The sequence below is a fragment of the Mauremys reevesii genome, linkage group 25 (assembly GCF_016161935.1).
Source record: "Mauremys reevesii isolate NIE-2019 linkage group 25, ASM1616193v1, whole genome shotgun sequence".
NCBI classification, from domain to species: Eukaryota; Metazoa; Chordata; order Testudines; family Geoemydidae; genus Mauremys; species Mauremys reevesii.
Window position 1 is genome coordinate 12,623,160 of NC_052647.1, and position 17,328 is coordinate 12,640,487.

At 56.7% G+C, this 17,328-nt stretch overlaps 1 protein-coding gene across 1 annotated transcript in view; it reads right to left on the minus strand.

Moving 5' to 3' along the window:
- The window catches only part of ICAM5 (intercellular adhesion molecule 5), a 59,586-nt gene that overhangs the window by 24,826 nt on the left and 17,432 nt on the right, over positions 1–17,328 (minus strand). The window contains exons 2-8 of the mRNA XM_039514117.1: positions 11,738–11,815; positions 11,124–11,396; positions 10,302–10,619; positions 9,762–10,043; positions 8,571–8,849; positions 1,354–1,596; positions 478–750 (exon numbers count right to left, since the gene is read on the minus strand). Coding sequence (XP_039370051.1) covers positions 478–750; positions 1,354–1,596; positions 8,571–8,849; positions 9,762–10,043; positions 10,302–10,619; positions 11,124–11,396; positions 11,738–11,813 — 1,744 coding nt within the window. The 5' untranslated portion in view covers positions 11,814–11,815. The remainder of the gene's footprint in view (positions 1–477; positions 751–1,353; positions 1,597–8,570; positions 8,850–9,761; positions 10,044–10,301; positions 10,620–11,123; positions 11,397–11,737; positions 11,816–17,328) is intronic.

A 17,328-nucleotide genomic window follows, 5' to 3' on the forward strand; every position in this document is an offset into this window, starting at 1 on the left:
CCGTCACCCGGGTGCTGCTGAAAGGCGCCGCTGGGGGAAGAGCCTGGAAGGTGCATCCCCGCGCCCCAGGCCGGCTGAGCCCTGCCCCGGAGGGGACCCTGCTGGCGGCGAGAGCCAGGCTCAGACTCGCTGACCGGCCGGCAGGGCTCTACGTGGGGCAGGGGGTTGGGATGTGGATTCCTGCCCTGCCAGGAGCCGGACTGAGCCCCCCAACTCCTCCCACCCAACGGCTGCCAGAGGGGAACTACCCGCAGGTGCTGCCTGGCTTCATGGATCGGAGCCGGTGTCCCCAGCGGGGAAAGGCCTGTTCCCTGCCCCCCCCGAGCCAGCCAGTCCCCTGCCTGGGGCCAGAGCCCAGCTCTGTACCCTACTGTCCGCCAGCGACTGTCCCCTTCCTCCAGCGCTGCACCGCACCAGTGTGTCAGTGGCACAAAAGCCGCCCCAGGCCCACGGCAGCCGGGAGCCAGCAGCACTTACGGTAAGAGGAGATGTTTGCAGCCGCCACCTTCGTATCTGCACCGCAGGTGAAGTAGCACTGAGGGGCCGACACCCACTCCGTGATACCGACGAGGAGAAAGGCCGCCCACCCGGCTCCACGTTTAGAATCGGTTTTGGTGAGCGAGGTCTCCAGGCTGCTCCTGGCGCCAGGATCCTGGCACGTGTGGCTGCAGTTTATCCAGACGGACCCTCCGTGCTCCACCATGGGAGCTTCCGGCGAAACGCTCACCTCAAACGAGCCCTGCGCGGCCCCTGAAACGGCAAATGGATCTGTCCCGCTGTGGCTCCACCTCTGGGGGCTACAGCCCAGTGGAACTGAGAAAACAGAACATCAAACCCCACTCCCTTCCCCGAGCCAGCAGTCCTGGCTCCCAGACCCACTAGGCATCACTCCCCTCCTAGTGATTCGGTTGCTGTTCTGTCATATTACACATAATTAGGAGGAGGAGGAGTTGGGACAGAGATGAACCTGAGAACCGCCAGGCTGCAGGACGCTGGACCCATCCCTGCTCGCTCCGGGGTGGGAGTGATGCCAGGACGCACCCCCTGAGCCTGGGGGTGGGGGTTGTGCCCTGGCGAAGCCTGCAGAGCACAAGCCCCACCGATGGACTGGCCAGACGGGATCCCTGGGGTCTGCCAGTCTGACCTGCTGCAGGACGCCAGAGCAGAGAATGGCAGCCCGGATCCCCGTACTGAGCCCCACGGCTTGGGGGTGGGTGTTTGGGCTCCTAAACCCCATGGAAAGTCAATGGGGTTTTACCTGAGACCCATTCACTTTTGCTCCTAAATCCCCTTGGAGCTCTGGAATCCCCCCCTCCGGGTCGCCTGCTGGAGGCTCCACCAAAGGCCACTTACACTCCACCTGGACGGTCACATCCCGGCTGACCCAGCCGTGCGCGTTGGATGCGTTGCAGTGGTAGGTCCCGGCGTCCTCTCTGCTGACCTGCCGCTGCACCCCGATGCTGACGGACACCCCGTCCCTCGTGCACTCCATGGCTGGCGCTGGGTTCCCCCGGGCCAGGCAGGAGAAGCTCTGCTCCGTCCCCTCCTTCCAGATCCACTCCCTGGGGCAGCCGGAGTCGTCCATCCTGGGCCCGTCTGGAAGCGAGAGGGGGCGGTTGGTTACGCTGCCCAGTGCCAGGTAGCCCCATCTCCTGCCCTCCCCCCAGGCTGCTGCCAAGGACGGCGGCTCTCCCCTGCCACAGGAGCCTCCTCGCTGGGCTCTCCCCACCGCCCTGCCTGGCGCCAGCAGCCCTGCTCTGGGGCAGCACAGGGGGCCCTGCGGGCAAGGCAACAGCCTGGACTGGGGAGCTCTGGGGTCAGGCTCTGCCTCTGCCATGGCCGCCCGGAGTGACCCTGGGTCTGAGCCAATGGGGCCCTGATCTGGGTCGGGGTCTGGGCAGCGCCTGGCGCGACGGGGCCCTGATACCCTAATGCTAAGAACTGATCAGACCCTTCCTGCTTCTCCACATGGGCACCAGTGATACGGCCAGGAATGACCTTGAGCGGGTCACTGCAGACTACGTGGCTCTGGGAAAGAGGATGAAGGAGTTTGAGGCACAAGTCGTGTTCTCGTCCATCCGCCCTGTGGAAGGAAAAGGCCAGGGTAGGGAGTGTCGAATTGTGGAAGTCAACGAATGGCTACGCAGGTGGTGTCGGAGAGAAGGCTTTGGATTCTTCGACCATGGGGTGATGTTCCAAGAAGGAGGAGCGCTAGGCAGAGACGGGCTCCACCTAACGGAGAGAGGGAAGAGCATCTTCACAAGCAGGCTGGCTGGCCTAGTGAGGAGGGCTTTAAACTAGGTTCACCGGGGGAAGGAGACCAAAGCCCTGAGGTAAGTGGGGAAATGGGATCCAGGAGGCAGCACGAGCAGGAGAGTGCAAGAGGGGAGGACTCCTGTCTCAGACCGAGAAAGCGGGACAATCAGTGAGTTATCTTCAGTGCCTGTGTGACGTTATTGATATAAATTGGGACCATATAGAACATGGGTTGCAACCAAGGTCCTGTAGTGGCACCAAATCTTAGATAAAGGGGGTCATCTAAGATGTTTAAACCAGATTATGGGTTGCTGGTTATAATTATGCTGTCTGTATGTCTGTATCATTTTTAGTTGAAGTTATGAATGTTGGCTCTATACTGTCTGTATTTCAAGTTGGTGCTGTGCTTCTGGGAGACACCCCAGACAAGCTGGTGTTAGCTCTGCTTAGCCTGCTTGATGGCCCATTAAGGACCATCAGCTACACAATTGACCCATGGAGAGAAGGCAGACACGCCTTGTGACTCAGCAAGGTATGCAGAGACTTGTCCATGTGACTCCAGACTCCATTTTGCTGGGATTTTACACAGTAAGGACAAAGAGATTCTTACACCTGGAAAAGCCTATCTAAGGCTGATGCATCATCTCCATCTTGTCTTCAATCCTGCTTCTTATCTCTGGAGGGACTTTGCTACAAACTGAAGCTCTGCACAAAGGACTGAATGACCCATCCCAGCGGGGGATGTTCCAGAGACTTGATTTGAACCTGCAGTTTATGCCATCACTGCTGCAAGCCTGAACTAAGAACTTTGCCATTACGGGATGTAACTGATTCCATTTAACCAATTCTAGCTCTCATCTCTACCTTTTTCCCTTTGTAAATAAACCTTTAGATTTTAGATTCTAAAGGATTGGCAACAGCGTGATTTGTGGGTAAGATCTGATGTGTATATTGACCTGGGGCTTGGTCTTTTGGGATCGAGAGAACCTGTTTCTTTTATTGGGGTGTTTGTTTTCATAACCATTCATCCCCAGGACGAGTGCACTGGTGGGGATACTGGGAGACTGGAGTGTCTAAGGAAATTGCTCGTGTGACTTGTGGTTAGCCAGTGGGGTGAGACCGAAGTCCCTTTTGTCTGACTGGTTTGGCGCCTTAGAGGTGGAAAAACCCCAGCCTAGGGCTGTGACTGCCCTGTTTGAGCAATTGGTCCTGATTTGGCACCTCAGTTGGGTCCCGCCAGAACCGCACCGTCACAGTGGCGTAGTCGTGCTTGGATCCACAGAACCAGGTCAATTAAGCTTTGGGTCAGAACCCCACGCTATCCAAATTTTAACTTTGGGATTGAGAGTTTGGTTGGTTAAAGATCAGTGACCATGAGACAAAGAGCATCAGGAAAAGCAAGGAAACTGCAAGCCTTGAGAGACAGCCTGCAGTTTGATTATGAGCAAGAACTGGCAGAAATTCGAATGGAGAAAGAGGCTGCTGAGAGAAAGAAAGAAGCTGCTAAGAGAGAAGAAAAAGCTCGTAAGAGGCTTCTGGAGCTGCTGGCTGCTGAGGAGAAAACTCGACAGATGCAACAGGAGACAGCTAGACTCCAACTCCAAGTCAAAAAAGCAAGGGAAGAACAGCAGAGACTGTATCCTCTTGAAAGTCCAGTTTGTAACAATGTTGGTATGTTGTATAACTCTGAGCAGTTGTCTGGGGGTAACCAAATGTACCCCAACAATGACACCTTTTATGTCAATGCTGTTACTGTGTGTTCAGTAGGGGGTGGCCCCATAAATTGTGCCAGTGCTATGGATGGGAATGGTAATGGAAAATTCATAGAGTGTGTAAAAGTCAATGGTAAAAGCTGTTTAGGGCAAATTATGGCTTCTAACATCACTCTTGTTAAAGCAGATCTGGTCAAAGAGGAAGATTATTTACCAAATCAGAGTGTGAATGTTGTGATCCTCTGTGAGTTTACTGTCCGTGTGCCTTTAGCCAGAATCCACCTTGAGTGGAATGGGGCTCAGCATGAAGTGATAGCTGGCGTCAGGAAGTTATTGCCTAAAGATCTTTTAATTGGGGAAAATGTTACAGCTTTGTTCAGTCCAGGTAGCCAGTCACAGGAGAGGAATGATCTTAAACCTGTGTCTATTGTGAGCAATGATTTGCCTGAGGAGGGTTGCTCCAAAGGTTTGTCTGTGCAAAAAAGCAGTATTTCTGGGAATGAAGTTTCTGAATGTCTGTCTGATGTCTCAGAAGTGAATCTGGAGTTAGATCAAGAGCAGAAAGATCTCATTGGGGAGGAAAATGTTTCTCAGAAGCAGATTAAAGTAGATGGTCAGGTTAAAGCCCTAACTGAGGAAGGAAAGGGTAGATCTGTAATGGGTAATGGATTGTTGGCTAGTGCAGCTTGTAGAAGTGAACCTGAAATGGGTAACTGTAATTTGCTGGAAGTAGCTCAGTGTAGTGAAAAAAGCAGCAGCTTATCCATGGGGAGTAGCAATGTGCCTGGTAGGGAAAGTTTGGAGGAGCCGAGGCAGTCTTGTGAGCTGATGGCTTTGTCTAGTCAGCAGTTTGGGAAGACAGGGATAGTGGAAGATGAGTGTCCCTATCCCTTACCTGTGTCCTGTATGGAGAAATGTGACAGTGAAGGGAATGTGCCTATGTCTGTCAGGGGTATTGACTTGCCTATGAAGGAAGCTACCCCAGTCTCCAAGCAGTCGTCTGTGAACAGCCCTGTGTGCTGGGACAAGGGAAATGAGATCCCAAGCTGTGTGTCTGGGGAAGGAGAATGTGTCTCCGGCTCTTCTGTGTCTGTGGAGCAGACAGAAGGTGCCTTTCAGCCTGTGATGGTTGAGGGTGATTCAGTTGTCTTGGAGTGGGTTGTAAATACAGCTAAAGCCCAGGAAGGGAATGGTCCTAAGTTTGTGTCTGCTGGGGAGAATGGCACTGTGACTAGGTTGCATCCAGTTAGTGTCATAGCAAGATCCCAAAGACCAGACAATTCTGGTGCTGGTAGTCTGCCAGTTGCTAATGTGTGGTTGGAAAAGGGTGTAGCAGCTCTGTCTGATCAGGGTGATACCCCAGCCAGGGCACAAGGACAGCATAAAGGTGATTTAATTGTGTTACCTACTGACGGTTTGACAACTTGTAGCAAGAAGGAAAAGATTCCTGAACTTGTTCCAGGCCAGGGAAAGGAGATTGTTTCTAACCTGTTATCGAGGAAGTCTATAAGTTTGCCTGAAAGGGCAAATGCAAGAAGCCTGGGAAACAAGCAGGGAGACCTGGAAGTCCTGGCACAGTCAAGGAACTATGATGTGACTGGAATAACAGAGACTTGGTGGGATAACTCACATGACTGGTGTACTGTCATGGATGGACATAAACTGTTCAGGAAGGACAGGCAGGGCAGAAAAGGTGGGGGAGTTGCGTTGTATGTAAGAGAGCAGTATGACTGCTCAGAGCTCCGGTATGAAACTGCAGAAAAACCTGAGAGTCTCTGGATTAAGTGTGAACAACAAGGTGATGTCTTGGTGGGAGTCTGCTATAGACCAGGGGGATGAGGTGGACGAGGGTTTCTTCCGGCAACTAGCAGAAGTAACTAGATCACAGGCCCTGGTTCTCATGAGGGACTTCAATCACCCTGATATCTGCTGGCAGAGCAGTACAGCAGTGCACAGACAATCCAGGAAGGTTTTGGAAAGTGTAGGGGACAATTTCCTGGTGCAAGTGCTGGAGGAACCAACTAGGGGCAGAGCTCTCCTTGACCTGCTGCTCACAAACCGGGAAGAATCAGTAGAGGAAGCAATAGTGGATGGGAACCTGGGAGGCAGTGACCATGAGCTGGTCGAGTTCAGGATCCTGACACAAGGAAGGAAGGAGAGCAGCAGAATACAGACCCTGGACTTCAGAAAAGCAGACTGACTCCCTCAGGGAGCTGATGGGCAGGATCCCCTGGGAGAATAACATGCTGGGGAAAGGAGTCCAGGAGAGCTGGCTGCATTGTAAAGAAGCCTTATTGAGGGCACAGGAACAAACCATCCCGATGTGTAGGAAGAATAGTAAATATGGCAGACGACCAGCTTGGCTTAACAGTGAAATCCTTGCTCGTCTTAAACACAAAAAAGAAGCTTACAAGAAGTGGAAGATTGGACAAATGACCAGGGAGGAGTATAAAAGTATTGCTCAGGCTGCAGGAGTGAAATCAGGAAGGCCAAATCACACTTGGAGTTGCAGCTAGCGAGAGATGTTAAAAGTAAGAAGAAGGGTTTCTTCAGGTATGTTAGCAACTAGAAGAAAGTCAAGGAAAGTGTGGGCCCCTTGCTGAATGAGGGAGGCAACTTAGTGACAGAGGATGTGGAGAAAGCTAGTATACTCAATGCTTTTTTTGCCTCTGTCTTCACAAACAAGGTCAGCTCCCAGACTGCTGCACTGGGCAGCACAGTATGGGGAGGAGGTGACCAGCCCTCTGTGGAGAAAGAAGTGGTTCAGGACTATTTAGAAAAGCTGGACGAGCACAAGTCCATGGGGCCGGATGCGCTGCATCCGAGGGTGCTAGAGGAGTTGGCAGATGTGACTGCAGAGCCATTGGCCATTATCTTTGAAACCTCACGGTGAACGGGGGAGGTCCCGGATGACTGGAAAATGTAATGCCCATCTTTAAAAAAGGGAAGGAGGAGGATTCGGGGAACTACAGGCCAGCCAGCTTCACCACAGTCCCTGGAAAAATCATGGAGCAGGTCCTCAAGGAATCAATTCTGAAGCACTTAGAGGAGAGGAAAGTGATCAGGAACAGTCTGCATGGATTCACCAAGGGCAAGTCATGCCTGACTAACCTAATTGCCTTCTATGAAGAGATAACCGGCTCTGTGGATGAGGGGAAAGCAGTGGATGTGTTATTCCTTGACTTTAGCAAAGCTTTTGATACAGTCTCCCACAGTATTCTTGCCGGCAAGCTAAAGAAGTCTGGGCTGGATGAATGGACTATAAGGTGGATAGAAAGCTGGCTAGACTGTCGGGCTCATGGGATAGTGATCAATGGCGCGATGTCTAGTTGGCAGCCGGCATCAAGCGGAGTGCCCCAAGGGTCAGTCCCGGGGCTGGTTTTGTTCAATATCTTCATTAATGATCTAGAGGATGGGATGATTTGCACTCTCAGCAAGTTTGCAGATGACACTAAACTGGGAGGAGTGGTAGATATGCTGGAGGGTAGGGATAGGATACAGAGAGATCTAGACAGATTAGAGGACTGGGCCAAAAGAAATCTGATGAGGCTCAACAAGGACAAGTGCAGAGTCCTGCACTTAGGATGGAAGAATCCCATTCACTGCTACAGACTAGGGACCGAGTGGCTAGGAAATAGTTCTGCAGAAAAGGACCTAGGGGTTACAGTGGACGAGAAGCTGGATATGAGTCAGCAGTGTGCCCTTGTTGCCAAGAAGGCTAATGGCATTTTGGGCTGTATAAGTAGAAGCATTGTCAGGAGATCGAGGGACACGATCATTCCCCTCTATTCAACACTGGTGAGGCCTCATCTGCAGTTTTGGGCCCCGCACCAGAAGAAGGATGTGGAAAAATTGGAAAGAGTCCAGTGGAGGGCAACAAAAATGATTAGGGGGCTGGAGCATATGATTTATGAGGAGAGGTTAATGGAACTGGGATTGTTTAGTCTGCAGAAGAGAAGAATGAGGGGGGATTTGATAGCTGCTTTCAACTACCTGAAAGGGGGTTCAAAGAGGATGGAGCTCGGCTGTTCTCAGTGGTACTAGATGACAGAGCAAGGAGCAATGGTCTCAAGTTGCAGTGGGGGAGGTCTAGGTTGGATATTAGGAAATGCTATTTCCCTAGGAGGGTGGTGAAGCACTGGGCTGGGTTCCCTAGGGAGGTGGTGAATCTCCTTCCTTAGAGGTTTTTAAGGCCCGGCTTGACAAAGCCCTGGCTGGGATGATTTAGTTGGGGTGGGTCCTGCTTTGAGCAGGGGGTTGGACTAGATCCCTCCTGAAGTCCCTCCCAACCCTGAGATTCTATGACTCCGTGACCCAGTGCATTTCTCTGGCCTCTGCTGCACAGGAATGGCCGCCCCAGGTCACAGGCACAAGGAAAGTCTCTGTCCCAGCCGAGTGCGTCTGAAGAAAAGCTTGTGGGAGTGGAGCGGGAGGATGGGCTGGGAGCCCTGGGTTCGAGTCCTTGGCTGAGGCTCTGGGGGGCTCAGCGGACATGTGAAAAGGGGTCGTTGCTTCCTGAGTGCAGGGGGTGAGCGCAGAGCGTGGCCGGTGGTGACGGGGCCGGAGCAGCACCGACGACAGAGCCGTGGCCCCTCTACTCACAGAGGACAGTGAGCCTGGCGGACGTGCGTTTCACGGCGGGGATGCCTGAGCCAGGCCTTGCTTCACACGTGAACTCCCTCCCGTCGTCTTCCTCGCTGGCCATCAGCTGGAGCTGCACACGGGGCTGGGCGGGGGCGCTGGAGACCAGGACTCCCTTGGCGTCTCTGAGCTGGAGCAGGACGCCCTGGGGGTCGGCCTCAGGGGAATGGCACGTAACGGTCACGCTGCTGTTAACGAGGATCCGGGACTCAGTCACCTCCAGGACAGGCTCGGGGAGACCTGCAAGGGACCAGGACAGAGCTGCTGCTTGGCCCGGGCTGCTGATCCCCCTCCCAGGGGCCGCACGCTGGCTCCCCGGCAGGACGCTTCACTCGAGAGCGGACGGGTGAGATGGTCGAAGCCAGCCGGGGGCTGGACACACCTGGGCCGTTCGTTAACCCCCAGACCCCGAGCGGAGTTAGGCCCAGATCCCATGGGAGTGAGGCGCCCAGTTCCTCCACACATGGACTGGTACCTAAATCCCCATGGCTCCCCCCCGCCCCTCCTCTCCCCTCCAGCTCCGGCCGGGGAGGGCTCCGTTCTCTGGCAGCGCCCGCTCCTCATGCCCTGCGTCAGGGTAGGAACCTGCCTCTCCCCAGCGGGGCAGGCCGGGCCGGGGGCAGACTGACCCCGGTCTGCGCATGGCTGGGGGGCTCGGTGGCCTCGCCCGCTCCCTTCCAGCCCAGCGCGGCTCTGACTCGCTGGAGCCGCTGGCAGGAATTCCCTGGCCTGGGCTACGCAGCCGCTCGGCCGCGCTGGCAGAGGTTTGTTGGGAGCGCCTGTGTGGAAGGGGAGCCAGGTCAGAGCCCCCCAGAGGGGCTGTCGGGGGACGAGTCCCAGGCCAGGCTAGGACTGGGCGTGGGAGCAGGGAGGGGATCTGGTGCGGGGGGACCCGTGGGAAATCGGGCCGGGGGGGCTGAGTTCTGCTCTGGGCTTGGGGCGAGTTTCAGCCTGAAAACTCCGATGGAAAGTCCAGGGGCAGGAACCGGCGTGAACTGAACCCAGCCCCCGCGGGAGCTGAACCCACAGAGATCTGCCCAGCCCCCGCGCCAGCCCGGCCCACAGTGCAGACGTCACCCGCCGAGCCCCCCGAGACGCCGAAATCTGGGCAGGCCCCACTCTGGGCGCGGCCGGGAGCCCCCAGACACTCACTGTAAACGAGAACGCTCCGCCCTGCGGCTCTGGACACGGGCCCCACGGTCACGGTGCAGTTCAGCTCGCGCTGTCCCGGGGTCGGGGACCAAACCTTGCCCTCGGCGGCGGCCATGTCGCCCGACGTGGTGACGGTGAGGTTCAGGCTCTCTCCCCCGAAGGACAGGGTGAACCGGGCCTCTCCCGCGGCGGGGAAGACCCCGGCCACCCCACAGCGGGCGGTCGCCCTGGTGCCCACCTCGATATAGCGGGAGGTTTGGAGCTGGGGCTCCTCCGGGAGATCTGCAGCAGGTGAGAAAAACCATGTCAGCAGGGGGTGCAGGGAGCTGGGCAGTCAGGCAAAGCCCCTGTGTCCCCTGAACCGCCAGCACCCGGAGCGGTGTGTCTGGCACCCAAAGCGAGTCTCTGGTGCACGGAGGAGCAGTGGGCATGGCACATGGAGCGTGTCTCTGGTGCGCAGAGTAGTGTCTATGGTGCATGGAACGGTGTCTCTGGTGCCCAGAGTGGTGTGTCTGGCACATGGAGCGTGTGGGAACTCACCATAAACCTTGAGCTCCACCGCGGAGGAGCTGTTTTCGAAGTGGGGCCCGTGCGGCGTCAGGTCCAGGGCTGCGTGGCAGGTGATCTCCTGCCCGTGGTCCCGTCGCTGAGGGGTGATCTCGTGGGTCACTGTGACGTTGTCGGGTCCGGTCCCGGTGCGGTTCTGGAAGGTCTCCGTGTGCAGGGTCCGTCCCCCCTGGCGGAGGGTCACGGTGAGGTGCGTGACAGGAGCCACGTTCAGAACCCGGCACGTCAGGTTATAGGCCCGGCCCAGCTCCATCTCGGGGAGCGGCTCCAGCACCACCCGCTCCGGCAGCCCTGGAGCCAGAGGGGGAAGCACCCGAAGGTGGGTTAATCAGATCCCGTCACCCGGGTGCTGCTGAAAGGCGCCGCTGGGGGAAGAGCCTGGAAGGTGCATCCCCGCGCCCCAGGCCGGCTGAGCCCTGCCCCGTAGCCAGGCTCAGACTCGCTGACCGGCCGGCAGGGCTCTACGTGGGGCAGGGGGTTGGGATGTGGATTCCTGCCCTGCCAGGAGCCGGACTGAGCCCCCCCAACTCCTCCCACCCAACGGCTGCCAGAGGGGAACTACCCGCAGGAGCTGCCTGGCTTCATGGATCCGAGCCGGTGTCCCCAGCGGGGAAAGGCCTGTTCCCTGCCCCCCCCCCCCGAGCCAGCCAGTCCCCTGCCTGGGGCCGGAGCCCAGCTCTGTACCCTACTGTCCGCCAGCGACTGTTCCCTTTCCCCAGCGCTGCACCGCACCAGTGTGTCAGTGGCACAGAAGCCGCCCCAGGCCCACTGCAGCTGGGAGCCAGCGGCACTTACGGTAAGCGGAGATGTTTGCAGCCACCACACTCGTAACTCCACCGCAGGTGAAGTAGCACTGAGGGGCCGACACCCACTCCGTGATACCGCCGAGGAGAAAGGCCGCCCACCCGGCTCCACTTTTACTATCGGTTTTGATGAGCGAGGTCTCCAGGCCGCCCCTGGCGCCAGGATCCTGGCACGTGTGGCTGCAGTTTATCCAGACGGACCCTCCGTGCTCCACCATGGCAGCTTCCGGCGAAACTCTCACCTCAAACGAGCCCTGCGCGGCCCCTGAAACGGCAAATGGATCTGTCCCGCTGTGGCTCCACCTCTGGGGGCTACAGCCCAGTGGAACTGAGAAAACAGAACATCAAACCCCACTCCCTTCCCCGAGCCAGGGAGAGAACCCAGCAGTCCTGGCTCCCAGACCCGCCCTCCCGGTCTGCTCTAACCACTAGGCCCCACTCCCCTCCTAGCGATTCTATCAGAAGGCACCTTCATTAGCAATGAGTAAAACAAATCGATGTCACTGCCGGGCCAGTGGGGGGCTCCCAGCCCCGCCCCGCCCGGCCCCACTAGCATTGCCCTGGGGACACGCAGCCTGAGCCGGCGAGGGGGATGGGGGCACTTACCCGGCAGCGCCAGGAGAAGCAGCAGCCACGCCAGGGAGCCCCCGGGAGAGGGATGCTGGAGCCGCTGGGGTCTCATGGCTGAGGAGAGAGGGACGGAGAGAGCAGGAGTCGGGGGAGCTGGGCTTGGGTTTTCCGTCGGTACCCTGGGGCCTGGTCCAACCCCCTGCAGTCAATGGGAGTCTTGCCAGGGCCCCGCCTAGGCCCTGGGCTCTGGGCAGGGGGGGTGGGGACTGAGTCGCTGTCACTGGAAATGCGGGGATGGTGCACAGGCACTGCCAGGGCGGCTCAGCCCAGGGCCCATCTAGCCCGGTATCTGGTCTGCAACGGAGCCCAGCCTCAGCTGCTCCAGCCTCAGCTGCGAGACCTACGGCAGGAGGACGTGATGGGAACCCAGTGGGGACAGTTCCCTCCTGATCCCTGCTAGTTAGAGATCAGCCCAGCCCCGCTCCTGCTAAGGACCCAGACCTCCTCAGAGAGGGAGAGAGCCCAGGAGTGCTCTAACCCAGCCCCCAGCTCTAACCACCAGCCCCACTCCCCTCCCAGAGCCAGGGAGAGAACCCAGGAGTCCTGGCTCCCAGCCCCTCTGCTCTAACCCACCAGCCCCCCCAGCTCTAACCACCAGCCCCCACTCCCCTCCCAGAGCCGGGGAGAGAACCCAGGAGTCCTGGCTCCCAGCCCCCCCAGCTCTAACCCCCCAGCCCCAACTCTAACCACCAGCCCCACTCCTCCCAGAGCCAGGAGAGAACCCAGGAGTCCTGGCTCCCAGCCCCTCTGCTCTAACCCACCAGCCCCCCCAGCTCTAACCACCAGCCCCACTCCCCTCCCAGAGCCGGGAGCCCCCAGCTCTAACCACCAGCCCCCACTCCCCTCCCAGAGCCAGGGAGAGAACCCAGGAGTCCTGGCTCCCAGCCCCCTCTGCTCTAACCCACCAGCCCCCCCAGCTCTAACCACCAGCCCCACTCCCCTCCCAGAGCCGGGGAGAGAACCCAGGACCTTACCCCCAACAATGGTGGTGCTGGCTGGAATGGCGGAATGAGGGCGCAGCCCAGGGGAGCGTGTGCAGAGCTGTCTGCTGGGTGAGATAAGGGGACGTCCCAGGGAGCCCTCAGCCGGCTGACAGCCCTGGGCACGGAGCTACCTCCCTGGCCCTCGCGGCCGCCTCTAGCTGCCCTGCCCCCGGGGTGCACCCGCAGGACACGGAGCCGTACCCGAGCCAGCTTTGCTGCAGCTCTCGCGGACGCCCCAGCGGGGAAGCCGTGGCAGCAGGGCCGTGCCCGCCGGGACCTGGGTAATTCCAGGGGCGGCTCCAGCCCGGGGTGCTGCAGCGTGGCAGTGACGGGCGCTCCCGTGGCTCGGTGAAAGCCGGCACGGGGCCATCTGCCCACGCGGCACTGGCACCTCTGGCTGCAGCAGACATCACGGGGCAGTGCCCTGGGGGCTTCCACCAGCCAGCAGCGCTGAGCCCCAGCCAGGGCCAGCGCCTGGGGCAGGGGGACACCCCGGGGTTGGCACTATGCGGCCGTGTGCCAGCTTGGGGCTCCCCAGACCGAGTCTCCCCAACTCCATCCCCCCCCCGAGTTCTGACCGACCAGACACTCTGGGTCGTCCCCCCGACGTGTGAAACCAGCCCCCTGTTACCAGCTCACCCTGCCCCCCGGTGTGTGCCCCAGAGCCCTGCCCGGGGTAAAACCAACCCAGACATTAGTTACTAGCCGAGCCAGAGCCAGCGCCGAGCCAGCGAGGGGGAGCCACACAGGCCGGTGACAGAGATCCCCCCCCCCGGGCTGTATCCCTCCCTAAGACAAGTTCCCCAGGGCCTTGGAGCAGCTCCCAGCCTGGCCCCTGCTGGGGGGGGCTGCAGCCTTCATGGCCAGCTGGGCCCCCAGGTTCTGGGCCACCAGCCTCTGTCTCCTGGCAACTGACGGCCTGGGCCCCTCCCCTGCAAGGTGCCAGCTGAAGGCAGAGCAGGAGGGGCTGGAGGGGGGTTCAGTTTGGGGCTGGCTGGGGCTGAGCATCCTCACTCCTCGTCCCCAGCCAGCTCCAGACTGAACCCCCCTCCAGTTCCTCCTGTCTGGCCTCTGTCTCTTTCCCGGGCCAGGGGGCCCCTGATCTCTTTGTCTCCAGCACCTTTGGAGAGGAGGCACCATGACCACCTAGCCAGGGATCTTAATGAGTCTGCTGAATGGCTCATGCCCTACGCTCCAGAGGTCCCAGGTTCAATCCCAGCACCCGGGTCTGTGGGGGTTACACTTGTGCTGTGCAGATTTTTCTATACAGGGCAAGCCAGTATTATTTCGGGTTTGTCTCTCAAAGGGGGTGTGCGGGTGTGTGATAAATGAAGGGGAGCTCCCTTGTGGACACCCAGCCAGCCAGTGAGCTGTAAAACCTTCCTGGGCTGTTCTCTGCTTGCTTTGCCTGCAAAGGGTTAACAAGCCCACAGGTGGGCGCCTGACCAAAGGAGCCAATGGGAAGGTCGAACTTTTTACAAATGGGAAAAAACCTTCCCCTTTGTCTGGTGTCTGGGCTGCAGGGAGGAGCTGCAATGCTGTGCCAGGCTGGAGCCAGGTAGGAAAAGGTGTTTCCCAGCCCTAGAAGGAATCATTTGTGTGTGCGACCTACTGTCATTAATATGTCTGTACATGAACGAGCCCCTGATGGTGTGGCTGATGTGATTAGGTCCTATGATGGTGAAAATAACAGAACGCCACAGGCCGTCACCTTCAGCCCCCAGCTAAAACCTCTCCAGGGCATCATCAAAGATCTACAACCTATCCTGAAGGACGATCCCTCACTCTCACAGGCCAGGCCTGGCTTACAGACACCCCCCAACCTGAAGCAAATACTCACCAGCAACTACACACCACAGCACAGAAACACTAACCCAGGAACCAAACCCTGCAACAAACGCCGGTGCCAACTCTGTCCACGTATCTATTCAAGGGACACCTCTGCGCGCTTGTGATCCGTCGTGCGGCAGCTGCCAGGCGCCCGGGGCTCCAGGGCGTCGCTGGGCCGGGTCTCTGCCTTGCAGCGTGTGCCGTTACTTACCCCAGTGCCAAATGGGCATTACCTGGCGGGACGCCGGCGGGGCTGGGCCAGGCTCTGAGCTGCTCCTTCCTCCAGCTGCCGGCGGGTGAGGCTGACTCACGCTCAGGGCTGTCAGCCTGGGTGGAGGGAGGGAATTTCCCCCAGCTCAGTGTGGCGGGAGCCCTGGGGGCTTTTCCACCCTCCTCTGCAGCGTGGGGCCTGGATCACCCCAGCACAGGGCCCCTGATCAGTTCCCTGCATGGCAGAGCCTCCAGGGCTGGTCGCTCCTGTTCTCTGCCCCGGGCCTGACCTGCTGGGCTCAGCACGGGGGTGACGTGCTGAAAGGCTGGACTGTCCCAGGGGCTCAGCCCCCGTCCGTGGGGGAGGGGGGTTCCCCAGAGCCAGGACCCAGCGAGGCGCCCCGAGAACAGCTGGTTTGGCCAGAGAGTGTCTTCGTGCCCCCCCCAACGCGCCGGTCAGACAAAAAGGACATGGCCTCACCCCACTGGCTAACCACAAGTCACACAAGCAATTTCCTTAGACACTCCAGTCTCCCAGTATCACCACCAGTGCACTCGTCCTGGGGATGAATGGTTATGAAAACCAACACCCCAGTAAAGAAAAAGGTTCTTTTGATCCCAAAGAATCAAGCCCCAGACCCAGGTCAATATACACATAAAATCTTACCCACAAATCACGCTGTTGCCAATCCTTTAGAATCTAAAATCTAAAGATTTATTCATAAAGGGAAAAAGGTAGAGCTGAGAGCTAGAATTGGTTAAATGGAATCAATAACATATTGTAATGGCAAAGTTCTTGGTTCAGGCTTGTAGCAGTGATGGCATAAACTGCAGGTTTAAATCAAGTCTCTGGAGAACATCCCCCGCTGGGATGGGTCAGTCAGTCCTTTGTGTAGAGCTTCAGTTTGTAGCAAAGTCCCTCCAGAGGTACAAAGCAGGATTGAAGACAAGATGGAGATGAGGTATCAGCCTTTTATAGGCTTTTCCAGGTATAAGAACCTTTTTGTCCTTACTGTGGAAAATTACAGCAAAATGGAGTCTGGAGTCACATGGGCCAGTCCCTGCACTTTGCTGAGTCACAAGGCGGATCTGCCTTCTCTCCATGGGTCAGTTGTGTAGCTGATGGTCCTTAATGGGCCATCAAGCAGGCTAGGCAGAGCTAACACCAACTTGTCTGGGTGTCACCCAGAAGCAGAGCACAATACAAAATACAGACAGTACAGAGCCAATACTCATAACTTCAACTACAAAATGACACATGCACCCAGACAGCATCATCCTAACCAGCAACCCAGAACCTGGCCTTACACACCTTATATGACCCCTTTACATAAGATTTGGTGCCACTACAGGACCTTGGTTGCAACCATGTTCTATATATTCCCAGATTATATCAATAATGTCACAAACCCATGACAGCTTAATTTACGTAAGAGCCTTTGGTGAGGGACCTTGTCAAAGGATTTCTGGAAATCTAAGTACACTATGTCCACTGGATCCCCCTTGTCCACTTGTTTGTTGACCCCTTCAAAGAACTCTAATAGATTAGTAAGACACGATTTCCCTTTACAGAAACCATGTTGACTTTTGCCCAACAGTTTATGTTCTTCTATGTGTCTGAGAATTTTATTCTTTACTATTGTTTCAACTAATTTGCCCGGTACCGACGTTAGACTTACCGGTCTGTAATTGCCGGGATCACCCCTAGAGCCCTTTTTAAATATTGGCGTTACATTAGCTAACTTCCAGTCATTGGGTACCGAAGCCGATTTAAAGGACAGGTTACAAACCTTAGTTAATAGTTCCGCAACTTCACATTTGAGTTCTTTCAGAACTCTTGGGTGAATGCCATCTGGTCCCGGTGACTTGTTAATGTTGAGTTTATCAATTAATTCCAAAACCTCCTCTAGTGACACTTCAATCTGTGACAGTTCCTCAGATTTGTCACCTACAAAAGCCAGCTCAGGTTTGGGAATCTCCCTAACATCCTCAGCCGTGAAGACTGAAGCAAAGAATCCATTTAGTTTCTCCGCAATGACTTTATCATCTTTAAGCGCTCCTTTTGTATCTCGACCATCAAGGGGCCCCACTGCTAGTTTAGGCTTCCTGCTTCTGATGGACTTAAAAACATTTTGTTATTACCTTTGGAGTTTTTGGCTAGCCGTTCTTCAAACTCCTCTTTGGCTTTTCTTATTACACTCTTGCACTTAAGTTGGCAGTGTTTGTGCTCCTTTCTATTTACCTCGCTAGGATTTGACTGCCACTTTTTAAAGGAGGTCTTTTTATCTCTCACTGCTTCTTTTACATGGTTGTTAAGCCACGGTGGATCTTTTTTAGTTCTTTTACTGTGTTTCTTAACACTGACTGGGGGCTTTCGCTTCCAGTTATTAACATCTGTCACGGAGTGTGGGGGAGTCAGGGCCCTGCACCCCTGGCTTCCTGCGATTCACCAGGACTCTCAGCCAGCCAGTAACACAGAAGATTTATTTAGATGACAGGAACACAGTCCAAAACAGGTTTTGCCGGTACAGACAACAGGACCCC